The sequence below is a fragment of the Carettochelys insculpta genome, chromosome 1 (assembly GCF_033958435.1).
Source record: "Carettochelys insculpta isolate YL-2023 chromosome 1, ASM3395843v1, whole genome shotgun sequence".
Classification (NCBI taxonomy): Eukaryota; Metazoa; Chordata; order Testudines; family Carettochelyidae; genus Carettochelys; species Carettochelys insculpta.
The window spans coordinates 332122767-332146019 of NC_134137.1; the positions used below are offsets into that span (position 1 = coordinate 332122767).

General features: G+C 43.1%; 1 protein-coding gene across 3 annotated transcripts in view; it reads left to right on the plus strand.

Moving 5' to 3' along the window:
• ST7 (suppression of tumorigenicity 7) overlaps positions 1–23253 on the plus strand; it is a 246770-nt gene that overhangs the window by 114281 nt on the left and 109236 nt on the right. For all 3 annotated transcript variants that reach the window (XM_075014925.1, XM_075014909.1, XM_075014917.1), the window contains exon 2: positions 15167–15249. In XM_075014925.1, the coding sequence (XP_074871026.1) occupies positions 15167–15249 (83 nt within the window). The remainder of the gene's footprint in view (positions 1–15166; positions 15250–23253) is intronic.

Consider the following 23253-nt stretch of genomic DNA (forward strand, 5'->3'; position numbering starts at 1 on the left):
CCCCAAGACCTTTAAAATGAAGGTGTCATTCTCACAATGCAGACAGGGAAACTGAGTCACAATGGCAAACAGACTTGTCTGAGATCACACAACAGGTCAGCGCTGAGGCAGGGAATAGAAACAGTCTCCTACCACCTGTTACAGAAGCCACGTTATTTCACTGGGAAAACATGAAAGTGTGGGTTTGTTTTTTTTTTTCTTCCCCCCTCTAAACAGCATTTCCTAACTGGAAAGTAAACTCTGCTTTTAGTGCTGCTTCTGTGCTTTGAATAATGAGCATTAATGGGTTTTGCTGGTCATTTAAATGCCTTACTGTAGAGCACTTAGATACACTTAGCAGGTTTGAAAGTTGGTATTTCTGAGCAGACTGGCAGTCTGAAAAGTAGTCAGCCCCTCTCTTCGGGTTTGCTTTCATATTGGCCTTTCAGAAGGGCTAATTAGGACATGAGCCTCTGAAGATTAATGTTGGGGAAGTAGTTCATGGGAGAGAGAAGTGGGGGTTCTCCGCTGTTAAAAACAGCTAACAGGTTTTCCCCCTCAGACTTCCCCAAAACATTCACCTGTGTGCTGAGAACACATGTGGGAAGTTTTAGTTGCAAGAGAATTTTTCAGAATGTTCTTTGTGTATAAACACCAAGGGCAGCAGAAGAAGGGGGATTATTGTGGGAATCCCAGGACATCTGTTACTCTAAGTCAGGAGTGCTCAAAGTGAGGGTGCATGTGACATTTTTAAGGGGGTGCAGCATGGTCCCCCTCTCCCCCACCCTGTGGCTTCTGCTGCCTCCTCAGCTCTGTGCTTTCTCACCTGCAGCCTCTGCTGCTGCTGTAGCCAAGGGACCATGGTGACCAAAGGGAGTTGTGCTCTCCCCACTGCCGTAGTGCCCGACTGGTCCAGTCAGAATATGCAGAGGCTCTAAACCAGGCAGCAGAGGCAGCCACCGAGTTCCCAGCTCAGTAAGGCAGCCACACTGGTCCTCAGAGCCCGTGTCGCGCTAGCGTCCAGGACCCCCCCCTCCACCGAGATGCTGGTGTGAAGTGAGCGCTGCTTGATGTCTGCAGGGCTGCAGGGCCACCACCAGCCTGGTGCCACCACCAGCCCTCAACATAGCACAGCCTGGGGTCACCACCTCCCTTCTCTACAGCAGCAGCAAGTTCCATGGCCGTGAGCACCGCAAGGGCAATGTCTACAAGATGGAGGTGATGATGCAGCTGAGCCTCTGGGATCCTCCCTTCGAGACATCCCCCAAGCACCCTTCCCCTGTTGGGGCACTCCCTGGAGCTCCCCAGCGCCCCCTTCCTGAGTATCCCATCCTGTTCCTGAGCACCCCCTCTGCATCCCTTCTTGTGGTTTTCTCACAGGCTGGGAGGGGCCCGGTTAATTGCAGGGCCAAAAAGTGGGGCCCAACGTCAAAAAGTTTGCTCACCCCTGCTCTAAGTGGTCACTAGCGGGACAGGCTCGAACAGGCCACGGGAGGCTGTCTGCAGCGCAACTGAAGAAGACGTTCTCTGATCTGCTGCTATTGTGATAACAGGCATTCACTGGCATGATTGGGCCCTGACAGGTCCCAAACAAGAGAACTTGCTGGATGAGGGGAGGTGTAGGGTTTCTGCATTCAGACAGCCCTGCTCTCTGGGGCAGCTGCAACCCCAGTCTCTCTCTCTCTGGGACTCTGGCCCCAGCCCAGGCTCCCAGGGACTGCTGGGTGCTCCATCCAGCACCTGACTCCCCAGCTGCCATGGAGCAAGAGGGGGCTCTGGATCCCAGCCCCACGGCAGCCTCCTGGCCCCCACTTCTGGAGAGCAGGCAGGAACTTCTGGGTCCTAGCCCCCACACTGCAGTGAGGCAGGCAGGGACTCTGTCTCCCAGCCCTGCTGTGGCTCCTGCACCAGCCTGCTACTCTCTCATCTGTAAACATCCATGCAGGACCATGGATGTTGCCGGATAAGGGAATACCAGATATGAGAGGTGCAGCCTGTACTACTACTATTTCCATCACCCATTTTTAGAACTGATGGGCCACAGCAGTTCCCATTAGCTTTGCTTGGTATTGTGAGTGCTCAGTACTTACAAAAATCAGACCCCTGTGGACTGGAAGTGCGTTCTCCTGGGGTTTAGTCCCATCCCTGCTACTGACTCACTATGAGACTGGGCAGAATGCCTCCTTTGAGGCATCTTGGGCCCAAATTTAAAGAAACTCTGACCACCCACAGATCCAGTCAGCATCTAGGGAAGCTGCACAGGAGCACGTGGGCCAGTTTTAGCCCCATTTATGTACCCTGTGCACTCCTACAGGCCTTAGTGTTGCTAAGCTCTTTGCAGTCCTAAATGGAAGATACTGTAGAGGTACAAATGGTTATTACCAATCAAACTTTACAATGGAAGGCTGTCCTCTTCATTCCGTATTATACTTACTGAATATTTCCAGCAACTAGTATAAGACCAACAAGCATCAAGTTACTAATCCTGCAGAAACGTTAAAATAATCAGTTTTCCACACTGAAAGACCTGTGCTTCTGCTCTAATCAATTATCTACAGCCTGGTATGGAATACCGTGCAGCACGTTTTCCCACTGCTTGATTTGTAGTAGGTGATCTGTACAGAAATACTGGTTATAATTAATCCTGTAATGCATGTATTCATGGCACGTGACTCTCATCTCCTGCCAGTGCCCTGTTTGCTTAAGTAAGAGAACATTGCATGTTTCATTTCTGTAGCCAAGCTACTCAGTGGGCGGGGGAGAGAGAGGGAAAGAGAGAAAGCAAAGAATTGGTGGATAATACTAGAGGCTTGAATTAGCCCTTCTGAGAACACTGATGTTTATTGTAGGCGAGTGAGAATTCCACCTGGTGCCCAAGTAGCCCAGTCTAGGTGTCTTCTTGTTCTGTGGCCACTTTTGTTCTTTCTTGCTTTCAGACTGTCTATATTTTTGCCCAGGGAAATTGAGCAGGATAGTCAGTATTGTACTTTGCCCATTCCTGCCTATAACCAAGATTCATCTTTAGAACAAAGCATCCAATCATTCATTAAGCAAAATACTGTACCTATTCAGCTAGTTTTTTTCCCCTCTGGAAGGCTACTAAAGTTTAATCTGAAGGATAAATCGAAATCTTTATTGTTGATGTTTAGAAGTATCCCCCCCTTATAGTTCGAAGTAATGAGGAAGCACCCTTTATATATTTTCTGCTCCCTCACTTGATAATATTGTTCCAATATTTAGCTAGGCTATTTTTTATCCCATTGCATTTTAAGGAGGGTGGCCCTAGTCCTGCAGTGAGCTCCCACGTCAGCACAAGACTCACCTGGACCTCATTGCAGGATTGGAGCCTACATCTACAGATCACTTCATCACTGCAATGCAGCTGTCCCTGAGGTGAAATGCAGTAAGAGTATGCTGTGGTTTTGGGACACAAGTGAAGTATGCCTTATCAAGTTGAACTTGCTGGAGGAGGTAGCACTCCAGATGGCACTTTCCCAGGGGACTCTGGTTAATAACTTTCTTGTGTTGTGGGGCATACAGGTTCTTTGAGTGTGGTTTTGAGTGAATCCCATTGTAGATATACATATGCCTCAAGCGCAAGGCCAGGGTTTGGTTTTGTTTTTTTAACTAGCAGTGCCTAGCAGGGCAACATATGTGCCCTGAACCTTTTCTGTTGCCCATACAATGGAGGGCTCTCACCCTCTACCTCTTTTTCAATAGTCAGAAAATAAGAAACCCAACTCTCCCCCTTTTATGGAGTTAGGGCTAAGACCCATTCCCACTCTAGCCAGGGGTCCGTGGGACCTTTTCTTAGAGAGCGTTACACAGTAATATTCTTAGACTCTGTTTATTAAGAGTTAACAAAGCAGAATACCCACCGTGCTTACCATTCCCAAGCACACAGGAGATCTTCCTCCTACTGGGCAGGCAAACCACAGGTCATCTGGAGCTATGGTTTTGGAACAGAGTGGTTATGCAGAGCCTTCTGGCAGCTTTGATCTTGACTGAGCTGTGCTGTGTCCTGGAGGCAAGTTCTCCCTTGTTTCTTCTCGTACCCCAGTTTTTAATAGTGAAATTTTGAGTCCTGCTCATTTAACCAATCGTTTCTACTACAGTATTGCAAAATAATTATTTGTCCAAAGAATTGTTATTCTGTACCATTATGATTGCAGAACAGTCCGCCCCCTCCCCCCACCCCGCCACCTTAGCTGATTCAAATCTTACATAAGCAACTCATGGAACTCATTAAGGAATCAGACTGCCACCACGCAGATAAACAATAGAGACGTAGGACCATAAAGACAAATCATGAGAGAAGTGCAGATTTAAGCTTTAAGGTTTAAGTTAAGTTGTTGATAAGTGGTTTCTTGCCAAAGAGAATGCTATCAAATGACACAGAATCCATTTCTGTACCTAGTGATGATGAGAACTAATACAACAAGAATGCCTTCTTAACTGTCTGCTATTATGTCGCTTTGGCGCAATTTAAATGGCAAGTGAGTATGTGGTTCTTTGAACCTTAAGTTATGGCTGCTGCTTTTGCAACAGAAAAAGGCCTCTGACTTTCTACTTTATGCTCCCAGATGAGGATAGAAAGGGCAGGGTGGCTGCAGCCCTCCATCAATTCCCTGGTCGTCTTCTCAGCATCAAGACAGAACCTGGGGAATCTCTGACTCCTAGCTCTTTTTTTGTATTTGTATTTTGGTGTATTGTCTTTAAAGTCTTCTGCTATCATCAGAACCACTTCTGATATCTTGCTTCAACAGATATGTTAATTAGCCATGGGAATATGATAATGAGCAGCCATTTGCAATTGTGAGACTGTTCATTAACATGGAGCTGCTGGGAGAGCAGCTCTGTGTAGACTCAGCCTTAGAGTTTGGGTTCACCCTAGGAATATTAGCAATTGCTTCAAACAACCTGTGCTTTGGTTTTCCTCCCTGTAAAATGTATAGAGTCTCCCGCCAGAAACCCACTGTCTGGACCAAGCTTTACTGGCTGGACTATCTATACAGCACGTCTCTAACAGAGGACTCAAAACCTGCAGGCTTCAAGCCCTTTCCATGCTGTGATGAACCAAAGCCTCTGAAGGATGGACACAGTAAAGGTCTCTTCCCTTCTGTCTGAAGGAATCACACATTCCCAGTGGATGCTTGGTCAGCTTATCCTCTATAAGGGCTCACCAATTGTGAAATGCAAGGCTGGAATAGTCCATGAAGGTCTCAGTAGCCTTGGAAACCACGCTTTAGAAATCTACTAATGGACAAGCCAGCATCCTCTAACACACCACCGATCAAATGATGACTAAGACAACCATGGAGAAGACAGTGTTGAGGAAAGAACTGGCAACCAACATTAACACTGGCATCACATTGACCTTTGCACCAACCTCTGTTTCAGTGTCAAAGCTGAAAACCACACTTCAGGGCTTTGTCTACACTTGCATTCCTGTTTTGAAAGAGGCATGCAAATGAGGGGAATCAAAATGCAAATGAGGTGCAGATTTACATATCTGGTGCTTCATTTACATATTCTTTTGAAAGAAGGGAAGCAGTGTGGATGTGGCTATTTTGAAAGTAAACCCCATCTTCGAAAGAACCCTTCTTCCCATACAAAAGGGAAGATGGGTTCTTTCGAAGATGGGGTTTACTTTCAAAATAGCCACATCTACACTGCTTCCCTTCTTTTGAAAGAAGGATAAGCAAAAGAGGCACCAGGTATGTAAAGCTGCACCTCATTTGCAATTTTGATTTCTCTCATTTGCATACCTATTTCGAAAGAGAAATGCAAGTGAAAACACAGCCCAAGTGTCTAACACCCAAAGGGGCAACTCAAGAACCAAGACAATGGGAGCTAAAGAATGAGCTCAGCATTGGATGGAGAAAGAACGCTGAATGCCAATCTAATGACCTTTGTGGAGGAAATTAGGAGAAATAATCCCATCATTTTTCTGTGTTAAGTTACCTGTAAGGCTCAATGATACAGGAAAGTACCATAATATTTTTTCAATCATTTCAATAGTTGTTGCCTTGGGTGTTATGGCACTGTAAGTCGGAAAATTATTTTTTCACCAAATGTGATTCATTATTCCTATAATTAACACCCCACTTGAAAGATTCTCTGTTGAAAATTTGACCTTCACAATACAACTTAAGTTAGCGGGTGACTTCAGAGTGTATCAACAGCTTTTGATAACTGTGAGTTTTCTATGATAGCTATGCAGATAGTAGTTCTAGTCTCAGCCAGATGGTAGCTGACTGTGCAGTATGGGGCAGGAGGGACACGACCTGAAGGAAGGGCCTTAAATTTCTCTAAACCCTTTTGCTAAGATGCTGCAACATGAATACCCTGAGCCTTTCCTCCCATCAACCCTGTGACAAGTGTGGGATGGCCTTTTATGGGACTTAAACATAGCCCACCAGTGACTGATTAGTTGCTTCCCAGGTGATTTTTGGTTACATTCCTCCAGTGGGTTCAACTCTGAGGTCAGGGATTAGGTGTTAGCTGTTTGGCCACCTGGTCCTCAGATAAAAGGCCAACAAGGAGAGATTGTCTTTGTGCCTTGTATCTTTATAGCTCTCCAAGGGGTAGGAAGAGAGGACTAGACACATGTACATGATTATAGAAGGGTGTCACCACTTGATCCCAGAGTTCAAAGGTCTTTCTATAACCCAGGAGCGTGGGGGACTTTTTGTCCTTTGTTGATGTTTCACAAATGCCAGCAGTTGGTCCATGTCTGGGTTAAGAGCTCAGCAGTGAGGATTGCCTGTTTGCTTAATCTTAATTATCTCAGGCACTGAAGATAATCCTCGTGAAAAACCCTTAATGAAAGGAGCTTTTTGAACAAACAGTGAACATATTGATTTTTCCAGCTGCAATTGCAAAATCAAATGTAATCAATATGGCCAGAGCTTCCCATACTTAGCATGTCAGCAGAGGGCAAAACCTGCCCTATCTGCAGGTTGAACTGTGCTTATCAGGTATTTAAAACACAAGACATTAATTGGTTTAAGTGACTCCACATAATGAGGTTTTTTAATTGGCTTTCATTTTAGTAGAGCTTTAAAAGGCTAAACCTCATAAACCTGTGTAAGGCCTAGTCGAAGGTACAGTTACTGTACTAGGCAGATTAGATTTAACAACCACTGCACAGCCTAGCTACGTTTTTCCCAGAGTTGTTGCAGTCCTTAATACCGTTTCATCTGATTAGCCCACTAGGCAATGAAATAAATGGCTAGAGCATTCCAGGCTGTAGCAAAAGTGGGATTGTTTTGTGAAGGGGTATTTAGCCAGTTGTAAATGCATGTGGCTCATGCTGTGTGCTGCAGCTTTCCCTCCAGAGAGTCAGTTTTGCTCTTGCTGTACACACGATGGTGCTTTCTCTTTAAAGAGGAAGGAGGACAACGCATGTCTAAAAGGAAACAGAAGGGGGATAAATGATAATGTTCAGAAACCACATTGCCAGCCTCAGCACAGGGCATCAAGGCTCTTATCTGAGAGCAGTGTGATATCAGAACTTACTCTACATCTCTCTAGCTGATGTATAACTGATTATAGAAAGGGACCACAACTTGACCCAATGGTTAGGAAGTCTTTCTGTAACACATGTGCTGCTTGTGCACACCAGCAGTTTCACCCTGAGGAGCCTGGTAATATAGAAAGGAAATCCCCAGTAACAACCACACTGGAGTACTTCCCCATGCAGTATAGCTTTAATGTACAACTAAGAGAATCCTGGCTCTCTTAAAATGCTGCAGACCTATATGTAAGTGTTGATAGGTTCTTGTGTGAGTCTGTAAACAAAATGTATGTAGAAAAGAGTTAAGGTTGAAGGTGTGCTGCTGCAGAGTCCATCTAACAAGCAGAAACATTATTATACTTGACACAAATTCTTCAGCTTAAAAACCACCCAGTCATAAGATTGTCTGGAGAAGAACAGTTAATTCAGTCAGTTCTCAGCCATATCACCCTCCAGCATGTGGGTTCACTCCATCCAGTTTAAACCACGTGCTTGTTAGCACTGTTGTTAGCTGTACCAGGGAGCAGTAGCTCAGAGGTTTGAGCATTAGCCTGCTAAATGCAGGGTGGTGAGCTCAGCCCTAGAGGGGGGCCACTTAGAGTTCTCACGTCAATAGATTTAAAAATAGGATGGTGTTTGATCCTGCTAAGAGGGCAGGGGACTGGACTTGATGACCTCCTGAGGTCCCTTCCAGCTCTATGAGGTGTGTATTTTACAGTAATGCCTAGTAGCCCCACCTGATCATTCTGCTAGATACATACAAAACCTGAGTAAGAAACAGCCCCTGTCCTGAAGAAATTACTATTGAAAGAGACAAGACAGACAATGAGAGGGGAAAAATATTAAAATATACAGAAAGATGAAGTGACTTGTCCAAGGTCCTGCAACCAACCAGTGGCAGAGTTGGGAATGAAACTTAAATTCAGAGTGCAAACCGGCGGCTGTTATCCGCCAAACGTAGAGTGATCAGACATCCCAATTTTGTAGGGACAGTCCCAATATCTGGGGCTTAGTCTTATATAGATGCCTTTTACCACAACCTCTCACCACCCCCCATGCCAATTTTTCGCACTTGTTTTCTACTCATCTGGTCACCTAGTTGTCTGCTCATTAAGTCCCAGAAAATGTCTTCTCTTGAGTTTGTTCACAAGGATGAGCAGACACAAAATCTGAGGCACGTGTACTTTTTAAAGAGAGCAAAGTTTAATTTTGTTTGCAGGAAATGCCAGTACCATTGCCAGTCTGAACACTCAGACTGGCTCAGCCTTCCGTTCAGTTTACAATTAGCAATAACTATGCAGTGAACCCATGTCACCACTGGATTGTGACAACCAGTGGCAGCGTCTGTGCTTTTTGGCAGCTTATTGCCCATGCTGCAGCCAGTCTGCATCACAATAGAGGATTTCATGCTGTACAAATTGATCTTTCTCTCCATATTTGTCTGTTTACTCCAATATCTGTAAACCACGGAACTTGAGATTCCTTTAATATCTATCACTGTAAATAAAGACTCATTAATGTATTGAAAATTATTAAACTCTTTTAAAAAACATTTTAAAAATGTGGAAGTACAGAAATTTTGACGTGTTTGTTAATGCCAAGTGCCACCTACTGTATCTGAGTTTTGTTATCCTGGGTTGGCCTTATATCTATATGACACCGGGGAATCGCCTCCCTCAGAATGTTAAAAGGGGATATCATCAGTGGCACAGTGAGCAGTGCCTGCTTCACACTGAGATGTGTTCTTATTCAGTTAGTCGGTATTCATACAGGTCAGCCCTTTGATAATGTAAAGCTCTGTGTAGGCTGCCAGATGTTATTATTCTTTTAAAGCTAGAGACAGGCTTTATTCTACATTTTTCTTACCAGGGCCCTGGTGCACAACCACTGAAGTCCACAGGAGTCTTTTCCATTAACTTCAGTGACACTGGGATCAAGGCTCAGATGCTGGAATCTGATTCAGGCCTCCTGCTCTAGCATTATAGTAGGTGGTTGAAAAAAATGAGTGGGCCTTCTGATTTTTCTGTACCCTGCCTGGGTCTGATGCTAATGGGTTCTGGCAGAATCAAACACACAACCAATCCAGAGGCACAGACATTTTCAAGTTTTGATTATTTATGTGCAAAAAGAGGCCTTAGAGAAGGAAGTTATTTAGACTTCGCAAGAACTCCATTGTATTTGAAACACATATAGTCGCTCTGTTCAACTTTTAGGTGTTTTTTTTCCCCTTAGTGTTGTTACTTTCTTTAGAATATTTACAGAAATAAAAATTCTTAATAGCTTCACAGGGAAAACACCTATCATGGGGTTAGGGGGTTTCTTGGTGCAACACCTAATATATTGTTAATCTCAAATCTTCCTCCTATATTTATATTTGGAAGGGGTGGCGGGAGTATAATAGTCACGCATGCTCTATCCAATCTGACCAGTGCGTACTTGTTCCAAATGAATTATGGCTATTATACAGATGGTCAGAGGAGGACAGTTTGAAGGGGGTAGGAAGTAAAAGGCTCACTTAAAACTCAAGACCCTGTGGCTCTTATCACTCTGAGGCAGGAATTCTGCACAGTGGTTTGTCTGAGTGGGTTCCTTGAACTTTCCCTTAGCCCTTCATTCACCAATGTTCTCTGCCCACTTTGTATGTGAATACTAGCTTGTTGTAATAACTTTAAATCTAAGAGTTATAACTTACTTTGAGACTGTACTTATGGAGGAGCCAACCAGTTGTGTTAAGATTGAGTTGAGATTCGACATAAAGTGGGATTCAGCCTCTTTTATATAGATGCAAAATACAGTGTGTCCTCCACAAACAATAAAAATATTTTTCAGTGAATTGAAGTAAAGCTGTTAATTAGCTTGAGTTAAAATTAATTTTCAAGGGGGTAATTTAAGGCTCAAACTTGTCCTCCAAATGATTTGAATAATAGAATAATGACAGTGTATTGCCTTATCTTCACAAACACATTATTATAGCCTTCTACAAAAGCCTTTGGAAGCGACTTAAATTTTTAAAAAATAACCAAAGCACGTAGGCTCTTTTGGAAAGTCAGGCAGTTGGTACTGAGTATAGAAGCTGCCAACTCTCTTGACCAGACCAGCCAGACACCATTTGCAGCAACAGTGTCTAGTCTGGGAGAGTTGTTCACTAAAGTTCAGTTGGAATTCCCATCGACTTCAAGGGGAACAAAATCTGACCACTTCATTTCCCCCTGTATTTAATCTGATGGATGTGGAGATATGAGTTCCATGCTGGAAAGCAACTTGCTCTCCTAATGGAACCTATGGGGGAGAGGGGGCTTAAAGGCGATTAATAACCTTGTGGCAGAATAATTGTCATGGGTTAATAGTCATATTACTCATTTAATTGAAGATAAAAGAAAAGTTACCCAACGGACATAGGTAAAATAATCAGCTGATGCAAGTCAGCATAGCTTCAAAAAATCAGTGGCACTATGCCAGTTTGCCTCAACTGACACTATGGCCCATCTATTCTGAATAGCCTGCAGTCTTGTTGCTCTTTTTGTAGCGATAACGATATTAGAAGAGGGGGCTGCTTTCTCAAGAAGCTGTAAAAGTTAAGTGTCACCTCCCAGGAAGAGAAGGAAAATGTGCAAAGGAGAAAGCGGGAGCATTGGCAAAATATTTTATAACCTAAAAATCCTCTCCACATAGTTACTGAAATATGAATCAGTATTGACTGTTTATCAGAAATGCAGTGGTGAACTTTCCAAATGTCTCTTGGAGGAATTGGGAATATTCTTTAGAGATAAGTATCAGAGAGGTAACCGTAGTAGTCTGTAGCTTTGAGAACAACAAGAAGTCTTGTGGCACCTTATAGACTAACAGATATTTTGGAGCATAAGCTTTCGTGGGCAAAGACCCACTTCATCAGTTGCATCTGATGAAGTGGGTCTTTGCCCACGAAAGCTTATGCTCCAAAATATCTGTTAGTCTATAAGGTGCCACAAGACTTCTTGTTCTTTAGAGATGAAATTTCATCTCTACCTGCCCAAAATTTGAGCAACTGTGATGGGCTATTTGCTCTGTATGTGGATCCAATATCCCTTCTCCCAACCTCTGACAAGCACCATGTCAACAATAGTCAGTTCCCTTGAAGCAGGGCCTATTTGGGGTCTGTGTCAGGGAGCCTGTAACCATCTTTGGGTTCATTAAATAGCACACCAGTGAATGAGAGGAATAAAACATCAATAAAACAAGCTGGAGAGTGCCTCTGCACAGAGCTATATGATGTTCCCAACCCTCGCCCCCAGGGCACATCTCCAGATGCCTGTGTTCAGAATACCATCCCTTATGAGGGAGCATCTCTAAACCATAATCCTCTACAAGCATTTCTCTACAGAGCTCACTTCCCAAAGCTCCCAGGGTATGGTGACTCCCCTCCCATGGAGAGGCAATCCAGAGCTTCAAAGGACCGAGGAGCTTGCACGGTCCTCCTCTGTATGGACAAATTTTCCCTGATGTTCATTTAGTTTGGTCAACAGTGCTGTTTTTGGATTTAAAAAAAAAAAAAAAAAAGAGGAAGAGGAGACAGTACTCAGCCAGCTCTCTCCCTCACCCCACCAGCCAATCCCACAGCTGGGGCTGCCAAGGTGCTGGTACTCAGTACCGTCAAGTACCGGCACAAAAAAAGTACTGGTGCTTGATAATGAGAAGACTTCAGTGGCTGTGCTTAACTCATCTGTTCTTGAGACAGAAATTTCTCTTTTTGCCCTAGTACCCTCTCCTACCTCAACAGAAGTGCTGCTTTATGTGAGATGCACTGTAACAATATTGCACACAGATGCCCCAGTGTCTAAAGCTCAAAGGCATCATGGCTTCAGTATTTTGGCAAATTGCTCAGTCTCAGTTAAGTGGGAAAACAAAACCCACTTGGGCAGTGTTTGTGACAGATTCAAACATTCCATGTGCCCTTTAGTTACTACTGCATATGGGAGCCGAAGGCGAAACACACCGATAGTCTTCTGCAGTTCAACCTCTGTAGTCAGCATAGGCATTTTAGCAAAATAACGCACAGGACACATGTACAGCAATATTCCAGCAGATATTTTCGCAGGAATACTTTAGCCTAAGAAGGGCAGGAGATTTAGTTGACAGACTATAATTTTATCACTGACACCATCAGTGTTACAGCTGGATTATGTCTCAAGATTTCATTTGCATTCCAGAATCAGGAACATTTTCTTCAAAAGGGTATGTGGGTGGTTTGAATAGGGCAAAGCTATTACAGTCTTTCTAGTCCTCTGCCTTCTCATTATAGCTTGGGGCTGTACTTAGCAAGCATTTATGTTTCATAGTCAGTTTGCATTTGAAAAGAAATAAGGTGCAATGGAAATTCTTAATATTGGCTCTGTTCCTCAATAGAGTCCATAAGGATAGAGCCATTTAAGACAATGGAATCAGGGAAAGTATGTGAATTTATACCAGCTAAGTTTTGGATCACTACTTCTTCCAGTTTGAGAGGTAAAACTAACACAGAACTAAAAAAGATGGGGGTCTGGTTCTTGACTCCGCTCTGCCAGGTTGATGGTAGCCTAAATTTAGTGAAATTGAAAAATTGCACATACACATTCTTCATCATTTGTTCGGGGAAAAATATGAGAAAAGATGCATGCAAAACCAAAATAAAGCTGCTGAATGGCAGAATATCAAGTTCAAAATTATTCTTTTTTGGAAGACGATTCTAATTTTTATTGAAAATTAACCGTGTGCCAGCAAGGATTAATATCAGACCATTATCTCCTCTCCGTATTTCAGTTCATTTGTTTTGCTTCAATTAGCATAATTCTTAAAGATGCAGAAAAGAATTGAGTGAAGCCACAGGGATCCTCACACCTTCAATTGGTGTTTTAAATGGCTGTTTTAGAGTTTGATACAAATTTCTTAGCTCCATGTAGAAGAAAATGTAGTAAAGTATACAGAGCTGGGGGTAGCCAGGGTAATATGTCTGATCCTTCATCAAGTTTGACCATGTGTAGCTCATGGGCTAGATCATTGGGTTGTTACAGAGAGGTGCCATGTGCTCTGGGGAGCACCACAAAATTCTGGGATTGGAAGGATATGTGTCTGCAGGTGTATATAACATCTGACAGGAATTCATGGGGCTCAAGGTATTGGATTCTATACAAGCTATTCCAGAGCCCAGTATATTTAAATAGAGAATGATTTCACTGCCGGAGAATTTGGTTGGTATGTTGGTAGTCATCCTAAATGATTCTAAAGCAGTGCTATAATTCTTTATTTAATCCTGTAGGCTGCCCCCCAAAAAACTACAGAAAGTTTAGTATTTTCTGTCAAATTCCATAGGAATTCTCCATAAGTGACCAAGGAGAAGCAGCTAGTGATCCCACTGATGACTTGTGCTATTGGACGGCTCCATAGAAAACTAGTCAGCCCGTAAGAGCTGAATTAACTATTCCATGGCTATCCTGATATGCCTCCTTCTTGGCCAATATGGTGGGGTTCTGGAGGCTGTGCTCCAGAAAGAACTAGACTGGTGAAGCAAGTATTTTCTTTTTCTAATCAATCTGGCTGACATCACTGTGGTATCAGAGCACCTCACAATCTTTTCTCTCCCACAGCACTTGGGAGGGAAGTGTTGTCACCTCCATTTTGCTGATGAGGTACTGAGGGACAGAAAGACTAAGGGCCAGATTTGCAAAGACACTGAGATGCCTAAATGTGCACGGGGTGGAGGGGGAAAGGATTTAGCCACCTATATTCCTTTGCACCTACCTTTATCTCTAGGTGCCTAATCAAATATGTCTGTGGATGGCTTCTCTGCAGTTTCAAGTCTGAATTGAAACAGTGAGTTGAACCCAAATTCAAGTTGTTCACAATTCCCTGTGATATGATGGACCAATGAAAGATACCGTATTGTCTGCCTTAACTACTTTGTTGGCATTTAGCTTTTCAAGAGCTTTAGGCTATGTCTACACGTGCCCCAAACTTCGAAATGGCCATGCAAATGGCCATTTCGAAGTTTACTAATGAAGCGCTGAAATGCATATTCAGCGCTTCATTAGCATGCGGGCGGCAGCCGCGCTTCGAAATTGACGCTCCTTGCCGCCGCGCGGCGCGTCCAGACGGGGCTCCTTTTTGAAAGGATGCCGCCTACTTCGAAGTCCCCTTATTCCCATGAGCTCATTGGAATAAGGGGACTTCGAAATAGGCGGGGCCCTTTTGAAAAGGAGCCCGGTCTGGACGCGCCGCGTGGCGGCAAGGCTCGTCAATTTCGAAGCGCCGCTGCCGCCTGCATGCTAATGAAGCGCTGAATATGCATTTCAGCGCTTCATTAGTAAACTTCGAAATGGCCATTTGCATGGCCATTTCGAAGTTTGGGGCACGTGTAGACACAGCCTTAAAGTGCAGGCATGGGGTTGTGAAGGGGGGAATGGGAAAGGCTGTGAGTATGTGAATCATTAATTATTCCTTGTAATTAACTCCATGATGAAAATGAAATCCTGTGGGTTGAACACTGGGCTGAATCTCATCAGGTGTGGTTAAATTAATAGAAACACACTTTATATGATTTTACTTTTTAAGGTGAGTAAGCAATTTATTCAGAATGGGGGTGGAGATGATTGGAAAGCCGAAAGGAAGAACCTGTCCTGCTGTAGTCCTCATGATTTCCTCTCTCTTATTTTTCAGTGAGTATGTTTTTGAACACATTAACTCCCAAGTTCTATGTGGCCCTGACAGGAACGTCTTCATTAATCTCAGGTCTTATTTTGGTAAGTAGTAGACACATTATTTTCATTTAATAAAGTAATTGTTATCCACAGTGTGATAATCATTGTGTTTATAATTTGAAGAGGCACCATTACAATCCAGTTTTAATTCTTCATCTATGTTTCTGCAGTTCACAGAATTCTTAATATATATTTTTTTTCAAAACAAAGGTTTCAGTGTCATTTCTTTTTAAGGAAAGAATAACTGCCAGCAGCCCAGCATGTATGAGCAATCCTCTCATAATTCAAAAAAGAGTTTTCATGTTAATGTTATCATAAATGTAGCTTTTTTATGTCAGTTCTGAGGCACCGCAGCGGCCCCAACCATGGGATTGGCAGAGAGCTGGCCAAGGGGTGTGTGTGTGTGTGTGTACGTGTGTGTGTGTACTGGGCTCAGCCTTAACACCAGCCTACTTCTAAGGTTCCAGACCTCAGTCTTGTTGACTACACTCAGAAACAAAATAAAAAGTGTTGATTCCCCATAGTTATTACAGTTTTTCAGCCTTGATGCTGGGAGCTAGTTTGTTACTTAAACAAGCAAGAGTTGTTTTATATTTTTATTGCTGTGCAGTAATTATCCAGTTATTTCTTTAAAAATAAATCTCCATCTCTCTCGGGCTACGTCTACACTACGAGATAAAGTAAGTCCCCAACTTAAACGAGTCTGAGTTACACAGATCTGTAGATACACAAGTACGATCCTTAGTTCAACTACCTCTCAGTAGGTGGCGTGACTTATCAGCACACTCGATCATTAGTTCAACTGCAACTCAGTAGATGGTGTTATAAGTACACTGACACACAGCTGACAGTGTCGCTTTCGCCTTTTTGATTTGTTATCCCATGGTGCAAGTTGTGTCATGTTACTGTACTGCTCTTCATAAACAAATTATAAAGCCTCACCATGTCTAAGAAATGTAAGAGTGGTGAAAATATTGAGTTTTAGTAAGACGAGGCGCACGATAACTACGGAACTAAAGTAGAAATTATTAAACAATATGAAAAAGGTGAAAAGTTTGTTGACATTGCATGTGCTTATGAAAAGAATGAGTCAATGATTAGAACAGTTATAAGAGATGATGATCAAATTATGCAGCATGTTCCAAGTTCTGTGCCAATGTAGCCCACAATTATTTCCAAGAAAAGAGGCATATTAATAGAAGAAATGGAAAAATTATCAAGTGTTTGGCTTGGAAACCAACATCAACGACAAATGCCAATAAGCCTTATTTTCATACAAGAGAAAGTCTTGAGTCTTTTTAAAGACCTAAAAGATAAACAGAGTGCTGGTGGTGCTATAGTCAGTGCCAAGTCACGGATGGTTTCATAGGTTTAAGGCTTGTGCTAAATGGCATAACATCAAAGTGACTGTTGAGGCTGCCAGTGCGAACACACCGGCAGCCACAGAGTTCCCTAAGGCTTTGGCAGAAATAATTGAAATGAGGATTACCAACCACAACAGATTTTTAATGTCAGTGAAACTGGATTGTACTGGAAAAAAATACCAGATCATTCTTACATAGCAAAAGAAGAAAAAACTACACCAGGATTCAAGGTATCGAAGGACAGGCTGATGCTCCTACTTGGTGGAAATGATGTTGGGTACTGCAAAATAAAACTCCTGTTAGCTTACCATATGGAAAACCCTAGGGCCTTCAAAAACATTGTGAAGGCTTCTCTCTCTGTTGTGTGAAAATCCAATCCAAAGGCAAGGGTGACTCAAGTGATTTTCTAAGACTGGTTTTCCCACAATTTTGCGCATGAAGTCAAAAAATATTGCAAGGAAAATAACTTACCATATAAGATCATGCTTTTGGTTGACAGTACCCCAGGTCATCCAGCAACTGTGTGTGACTATCACGAAAACATCAAGGTGATGTACTTGCCTCAAAATACAACTTCTCTCATGCAACCTATGGATCAAGGTATCATACAGACTTTTAAAAAATATTACCTGTGAAGAACATTCAGACAGGCAGTGAAGGCTACTGAAGCGGAGAATAAAATCCCATTGAGGCTGTTCTGGAAAGAATATGATATTTACAAAGCTCTTAAGAACATCAGTGCTACCTGGTGTGAAATTACAACATCTAACATGAATGTTGTTTCGAAAAAGCTCACCCTCCAGTTTGCTCAGGACTTCAGGGGATTTGGAGAGCAAGATGTAATTAACAACCTTGTGGAAATGGTCAGAAAATTAGCATTAAATCTTGAGGAAAATGATTTCAATTAATTGTTACAATGTCATGCAAAAGAATTAAGCAACGAAGATTTAATGGAGCTCGAAGACCAGAGAAAGGAAGACAAAGTTTCAGAAGAACAGGAAGGTGAGGCATCAAAAAGATTTGTGACTAAGCTGGTGGCAGAATGCTTTGACATAGTTGAGAAAAGACTTGCTGGTTCAGAGGCTCAGGACCCAAACACCGAAAAGTTCATGAAGGTGTCTAGAACAGTGCATAATGCTATTGCATGCTATAAAGTGATTTTTTGATGAGAAGAAAAAAGCTACAGTACAAACATCACTAGACAAGTACATGTACTTAAAGAAAACAGAGAGAAAAGATCCAATGCCATCAACATCTGAAGAATCTGAGCCTCTCTCAGATTCTCTCTCTCTCTCTCTCTGAGCCACAAATTATTGAATAGTAAATATTAGTTTTCTTAACATTCCGTTTTTATACATGTACTGTACTGAATACATTTTCATTTTCTCAATGTTTTGTTTTTATAAACTACATTTTTAGTTTTAACTATCCATTGAAACGAACATGTATGTCAAAATATATCATATTTAAGCAGTGTTGGACTTACACAGTTTTCAACTTACACGGCGCCCTTCAAAACAAATTAACGGTATAAGGTGGGGACTTATTGTAAATTTGAATTTATTAATATTGATTTTGTAATGCTGGATTTTATTAATTCGAATTTGACCATCCTCACCTCCTTACATGATCCTCACAAAGTGGACTTATTGCTGCCACACTCAATCGGCAAGCATCAATGGTTACAGCAGTGTATTGTGGAAACCTATTCCAGAATTCCCTCATCCCTGTAGTGTTCTGGGTATGTTCACTGGTCTTTGACATCATTTTATGACTTCTTTGTTTCAGTCTTCACTGAGAAGTCTGATGAAGGAATGCTTAACATAGTGAATACTAGTGGGAAAGGGGTAGTGTTAGAAGTTGAAATAAAAAAAAGAACAAGTTAAAAATCACTTAGAAAAATTAGATGTCTGCAAGTCACCAGGGCCTGATGAAATGCATCCTAGAATACTCAAGGAGCTGATAGAGGAAGTATCTGAGCCTTTAGCTATCATTTCTGGAAAATCATGGGAGACAGGAGAGATTCCAGAAGACTGGAAAAGTGCAAATATAGTGCCCATCTATAAAAAGGGGAATAAGAATAACCCAGGAAAACACAGGCCAGTCAGCTTAACTTCTGTGCCAGGAAAGATAATAGAGCAGGTAATTAAAGAAATCATCTGCAAGCACTTGGAAAGTGGTAAGGTGATAGGGAACAGCGAGCATGGATTTGTAAAGAGCAAATCATGTCAAATGAATCTGATAGCTTTCTTTGATAGGATAATGAGCCTTGTGGATACGGGAGAAGCAGTGGATGTGGTATACCTAGACTTTAGTAAAGCATTTGATACGGTCTCGCATGATATTCTTATCAATAAACTAGGCAAATACAACTTAGATGAGGCTACTATAAGGTGGGTGCATAACTGGCTGGATAACTGTACTCAGAGAGTAATTGTTAATGGCTCTCAGTCCTGCTGGAAAAGTATAACAAGTGGGGTTCCACAGGGGTCTGTTTTAGGACTGGTTCTGTTCAATATCTTCATCAAACATTTAGCTATTGGCATAGAAAGTACGCTTATTAAGTTTGCAGATGATACCAAGCTGGGAGGGGTTGCAACTGCTTTGGAAGACAGGGTCATAATTCAGAATGATCTGGACAAATTGGAGAAATGGGCTGAGGTAAACAGGATGAAGTTTAATTAGGGCAAATGCAAAGTGCGCCACTTGGGAAGGAACAATTAGTGTCACACATACAGAATGGAAAGCGACTGTCTAGGAATCACTACAGCAGAAAGGGGTCTAGGGGTTATAGTGGACCACAAGGTAAATATGAGTCAACAGTGTGATGCTGTTGCAAAAAAAGCAAACATGATTCTGGGATGCATTAACAGGTGTGTTGTGAACAAGACACGAGACATCATTCTTCCGCTCTACTCTGCGCTGGTTAGGCCTCAGCTGGAGTATTGTGCCCAGTTCTGGCACAAAGTTCTTAACTGTCAGGGTGGTCAAACAGTGGAATAAATTGCTAAGGGCGGTTGTGGAATCTCCATCGCTGGAGATATTTAAGAACAGGTTAGATGGATGTCTATCAAGGATGGTTTAAACAGTACTTGGTCCTGCCATGAGGGCAGGGGGCTGGACCCGATGGCCTCTCGAGGTCCCTTCCAGTCCTAGTATGCTATGATTCCTATATTCATAGCCCTCATTCTCCTCCAGTCATAAGGAAGGAAAATTAGGGCATCGACAAAGATGGCAAAGTTAACAGAAATCTCTTTCTTCTGTAAATGAATTATCAACGATTTTATAAAAATAAGCAAGTGTGTGTCTTCTTAACTGGCCATCCACTGAGTGTCCCCCTTTGCTTGACTACCTCTGATCCCTGAAAATAACACAAGGACAATGAAAAGCATGAAGAAAGAGTGAATAGTAAAGATTTGGAAAAAAGAGAGTTGCTTAGGGGAGGGTATTTGGCTTCCCTGTTCATTATACAGCTTCTGTGCACAGTCTGTATTCTCAGCTGGCCCTCCACCTGCTCTTCCGTGTGGGAAGGGGTGCAAAGTTAGAAAAAGGAGGATAGAAAAGGCTGGGAAAAAAGATTTTTGGCTTCCCTCTTCACAACACAGAATTTGCCAACACGGGGGATGGCAGCAAGCCCCCGAAAATCTTGGAAGTGAAATGTTGAGTGCAGGGGACTGGACTCAATTACCTATCAAGGTCCCTTCCAGTTCTATGACATAGGCATATCTCCATATAAAATTGCTACATTGACTTTCCAATACGTGATGGCAGTGAAATCTCGTACTCTGAACTTATAATGGAAACAGGAATCTCAACTGCCCCCACACCCACTGTTCCCTGTGTTTTGGGGGGACCAAACCATGAAGAAAGAGAATAGGAAGGGTTATGAAAAAGATTTTATAATTGAAATATCAAAGATTTTGCAAAAAGCAGCAAGTATCTGCAGTGGGCAGCAAGCCCCCCAAAATACTTTTGGCTGCAGAGGGGCTGTGGTCTGTGGCTCTAGAGCCGGCTGAAATGCGCCCCCCACCCCTGAAAATCTTAGCCACTGGGGGACATTTCTTCCCTCAGTAGCAGAAAGCCCCCCTCTGCTGGGTCCTTGTAGGGGTATAGGGTGAAGGAGGGGTTTCAGTTGGGCACCAGTTGAAGTAGTCCCCCTGTTTGGCAGCAAGCCACTGAAAATCTTAGCCACAAGGGGAGACTTCACTCCAGCGGCAGCAACACCCTGAAAGTCTTAGCCAATGGGGGAGACTTCCCCCTGCTGGCAGAAAAGCCCCAAAAATATTTTGTTGTGGGGGGGCCAGTTGAAGCTGTCCTCCTGGATGGCTGCAAGCCCCCAAAAATCTTCACCACCAGGGGAAATTTCCCTCTGGTGGCAGCACCACTCTGAAAGTCTTAGCTGCTGGGGGAGACTTTCCCCCAGCAGCAGAAAGGCCCCAAAAATATTTTTGGTGGGGGGGGGGCCAGTTGAAGCAGACTCACGGATGGCTGCAAGAGCCTGAAAATCTGAGCCGCCGGGGTAGACTCCCCCCCAGGGGCAGCAAGTTCACGAATGTATATTTAAGGTGGGTGGGGGGCAGTTGAAGCCCCTGAATATCTTAGCCATTGGGGGGAAGTTTCCCACGGCAGCTGCAAGCCCATGAAATTCTTTCCTGCCCTTGGAGCCCTAACCACACACAAGCTAAGACATTGTGCTGCCTGGCAGCAGGATTATCACCGAACAGCAGGCACGTCCATTGATTGGTTGGGGGCTACCCACATGACGTGGCTGAGCGTGGGAAAGACCCCGACTGCGTGGTGCTTGTGGTGGGGGGAGGGCGCACAAGTGTAAACTGCTGAAAAGAAGTTTCTGTGACTCTTGTTAAAGCATGACCCGCACAACAGCCTTGCTGCCATGTGGTATGGTGGGGCAGTGGCCGGCACCGGGCAGTACAGAAAAAAAATACCTAGTGTAGAGACAAATTCACAAACTCTCCGCAGGGGCTATTTGTAATGGGTTGATGTGCTCACAGTGCTAATAGGAAAGAGAGACAATTCTCGGGCTCTCATACAAACATGACCCTGCAGCCACAGGCTTCCTAATTCGGATTTGAAATGCCATCTTCCTGTTAACTCACTCCTGTGCACCTGGAGAGCAGCAGCCAGAGCGGAGCACTGAGGGCCACTGTGGGTTACATGCAGGACACATCTGGAGGCTAATAAATTCAATTTTAAGACATGGTGCTTCCACACTGGCCTTTAATCAAAGTTTTAAATTTGAACTTGACACGACACCCAGCAGGTACAGGCGATGTTACGATATCGATATTAGTGCTCCCGAAATTGACCTAATAGTATTTACAGTGAAGATAGTTGTGTCGTAATATTGAGCTAACTGCTTTACACTCAAATTTATCTGGTAGCGTAGCCGGAGCCTCACTCTCACACACAGACCCTTGCACTCTCCTCCAATTATGGTATCTTCCTTCGTAGACTCCTTACTGGAATGCTCTGCATTACTTCAATAACCTGAAACAGATATTGTGATCCCCATGTCCCTTCTTTCACATTGCTCAGTGCAGCACTGGGGCATAAAACACAGTAAAATAACAAGCAAACAGACATGAAAGGATGTAATGCATTTTAACCGAACGAGTTTGGATTCTGAGCCGAATGTTATAGTTTGAGCCCATCTATAGGAGAAATAGGATCCTAGATATATATTCAGCATTTCCATCATCTTATCCTTGTTCTTCTCTTAAAAAAGTAGTCAAGCAGCACTTTAAAGACTAACAAAATAGTTTATTAGGTGAGCCTTCATGGGACAGAGCCACTTCTTCAGACCATAGGCTATGGTATGAAGAAGTGGGTCTGTCCCACAAAAGCTCACCTAATAAATTATTTTGTTAGTCTTTAAAGTGCTACTTAGCTGCTTTTTTGTTTTGATAGTATATAGACTAGCATGGCTCCCTCTCTGTTGTTGTTCTTCTCTTGTCACTGCCTGGCTCATGGTGAACCAGCAGATCTAGGGTTAAACATCAGTTGTGCTGCAGAGGCAGCTTTGCTTCAATGTTTGAAAGCAACTGAAGACAATTACTTAATGAGTGCACCTTGGGCATTCTTCAGAACTGTGTGAGCTGAGTCCCAAAGCACAGGGCAGGTCTTTAGAGAACTCACTTAGGAATGTGAGTAGTGAGGTTCAGAGGCCCTATTCAAATCAGATGTTATCTAATGCAGTTCCTTTGAGAAAAATACATTCAAATGGAAATTATGTACATTAAATTTGGTATACCTGGAGCATGTATCTAACGGTTGGCTTAGCCATGCTGTAGAATTCTTGAGTAAGGATGTGTTAAATTCTGTAGGATGGTTGAAAAACTATAGAATGTTCTCATTTTCTATTACATTTATATGACTTCTGAAATGAGCGACTCAAGGGAATGGGTGTTTGTAGGAGACTTTGCAAGAAGGAAGTGGATCTCTGACATGGGCTGAGTCTGACATTTGTGAACTGTTGGGGACCAGTGAATGAAAGGCAGCAAGAAGCATTCAGGTCCATGGTTTGGGGAGGAAAAGTAAAGGAAACATTAAAGAAAAGTAGGTCTCTAAGGTAATGCAGAAACACAAGCAGCAGTGAGAGCTGGTGGGTGGGAAGCCTATTTATCTGTGACTCACCATGAGACTCTGTAATAAGTGACAGCAG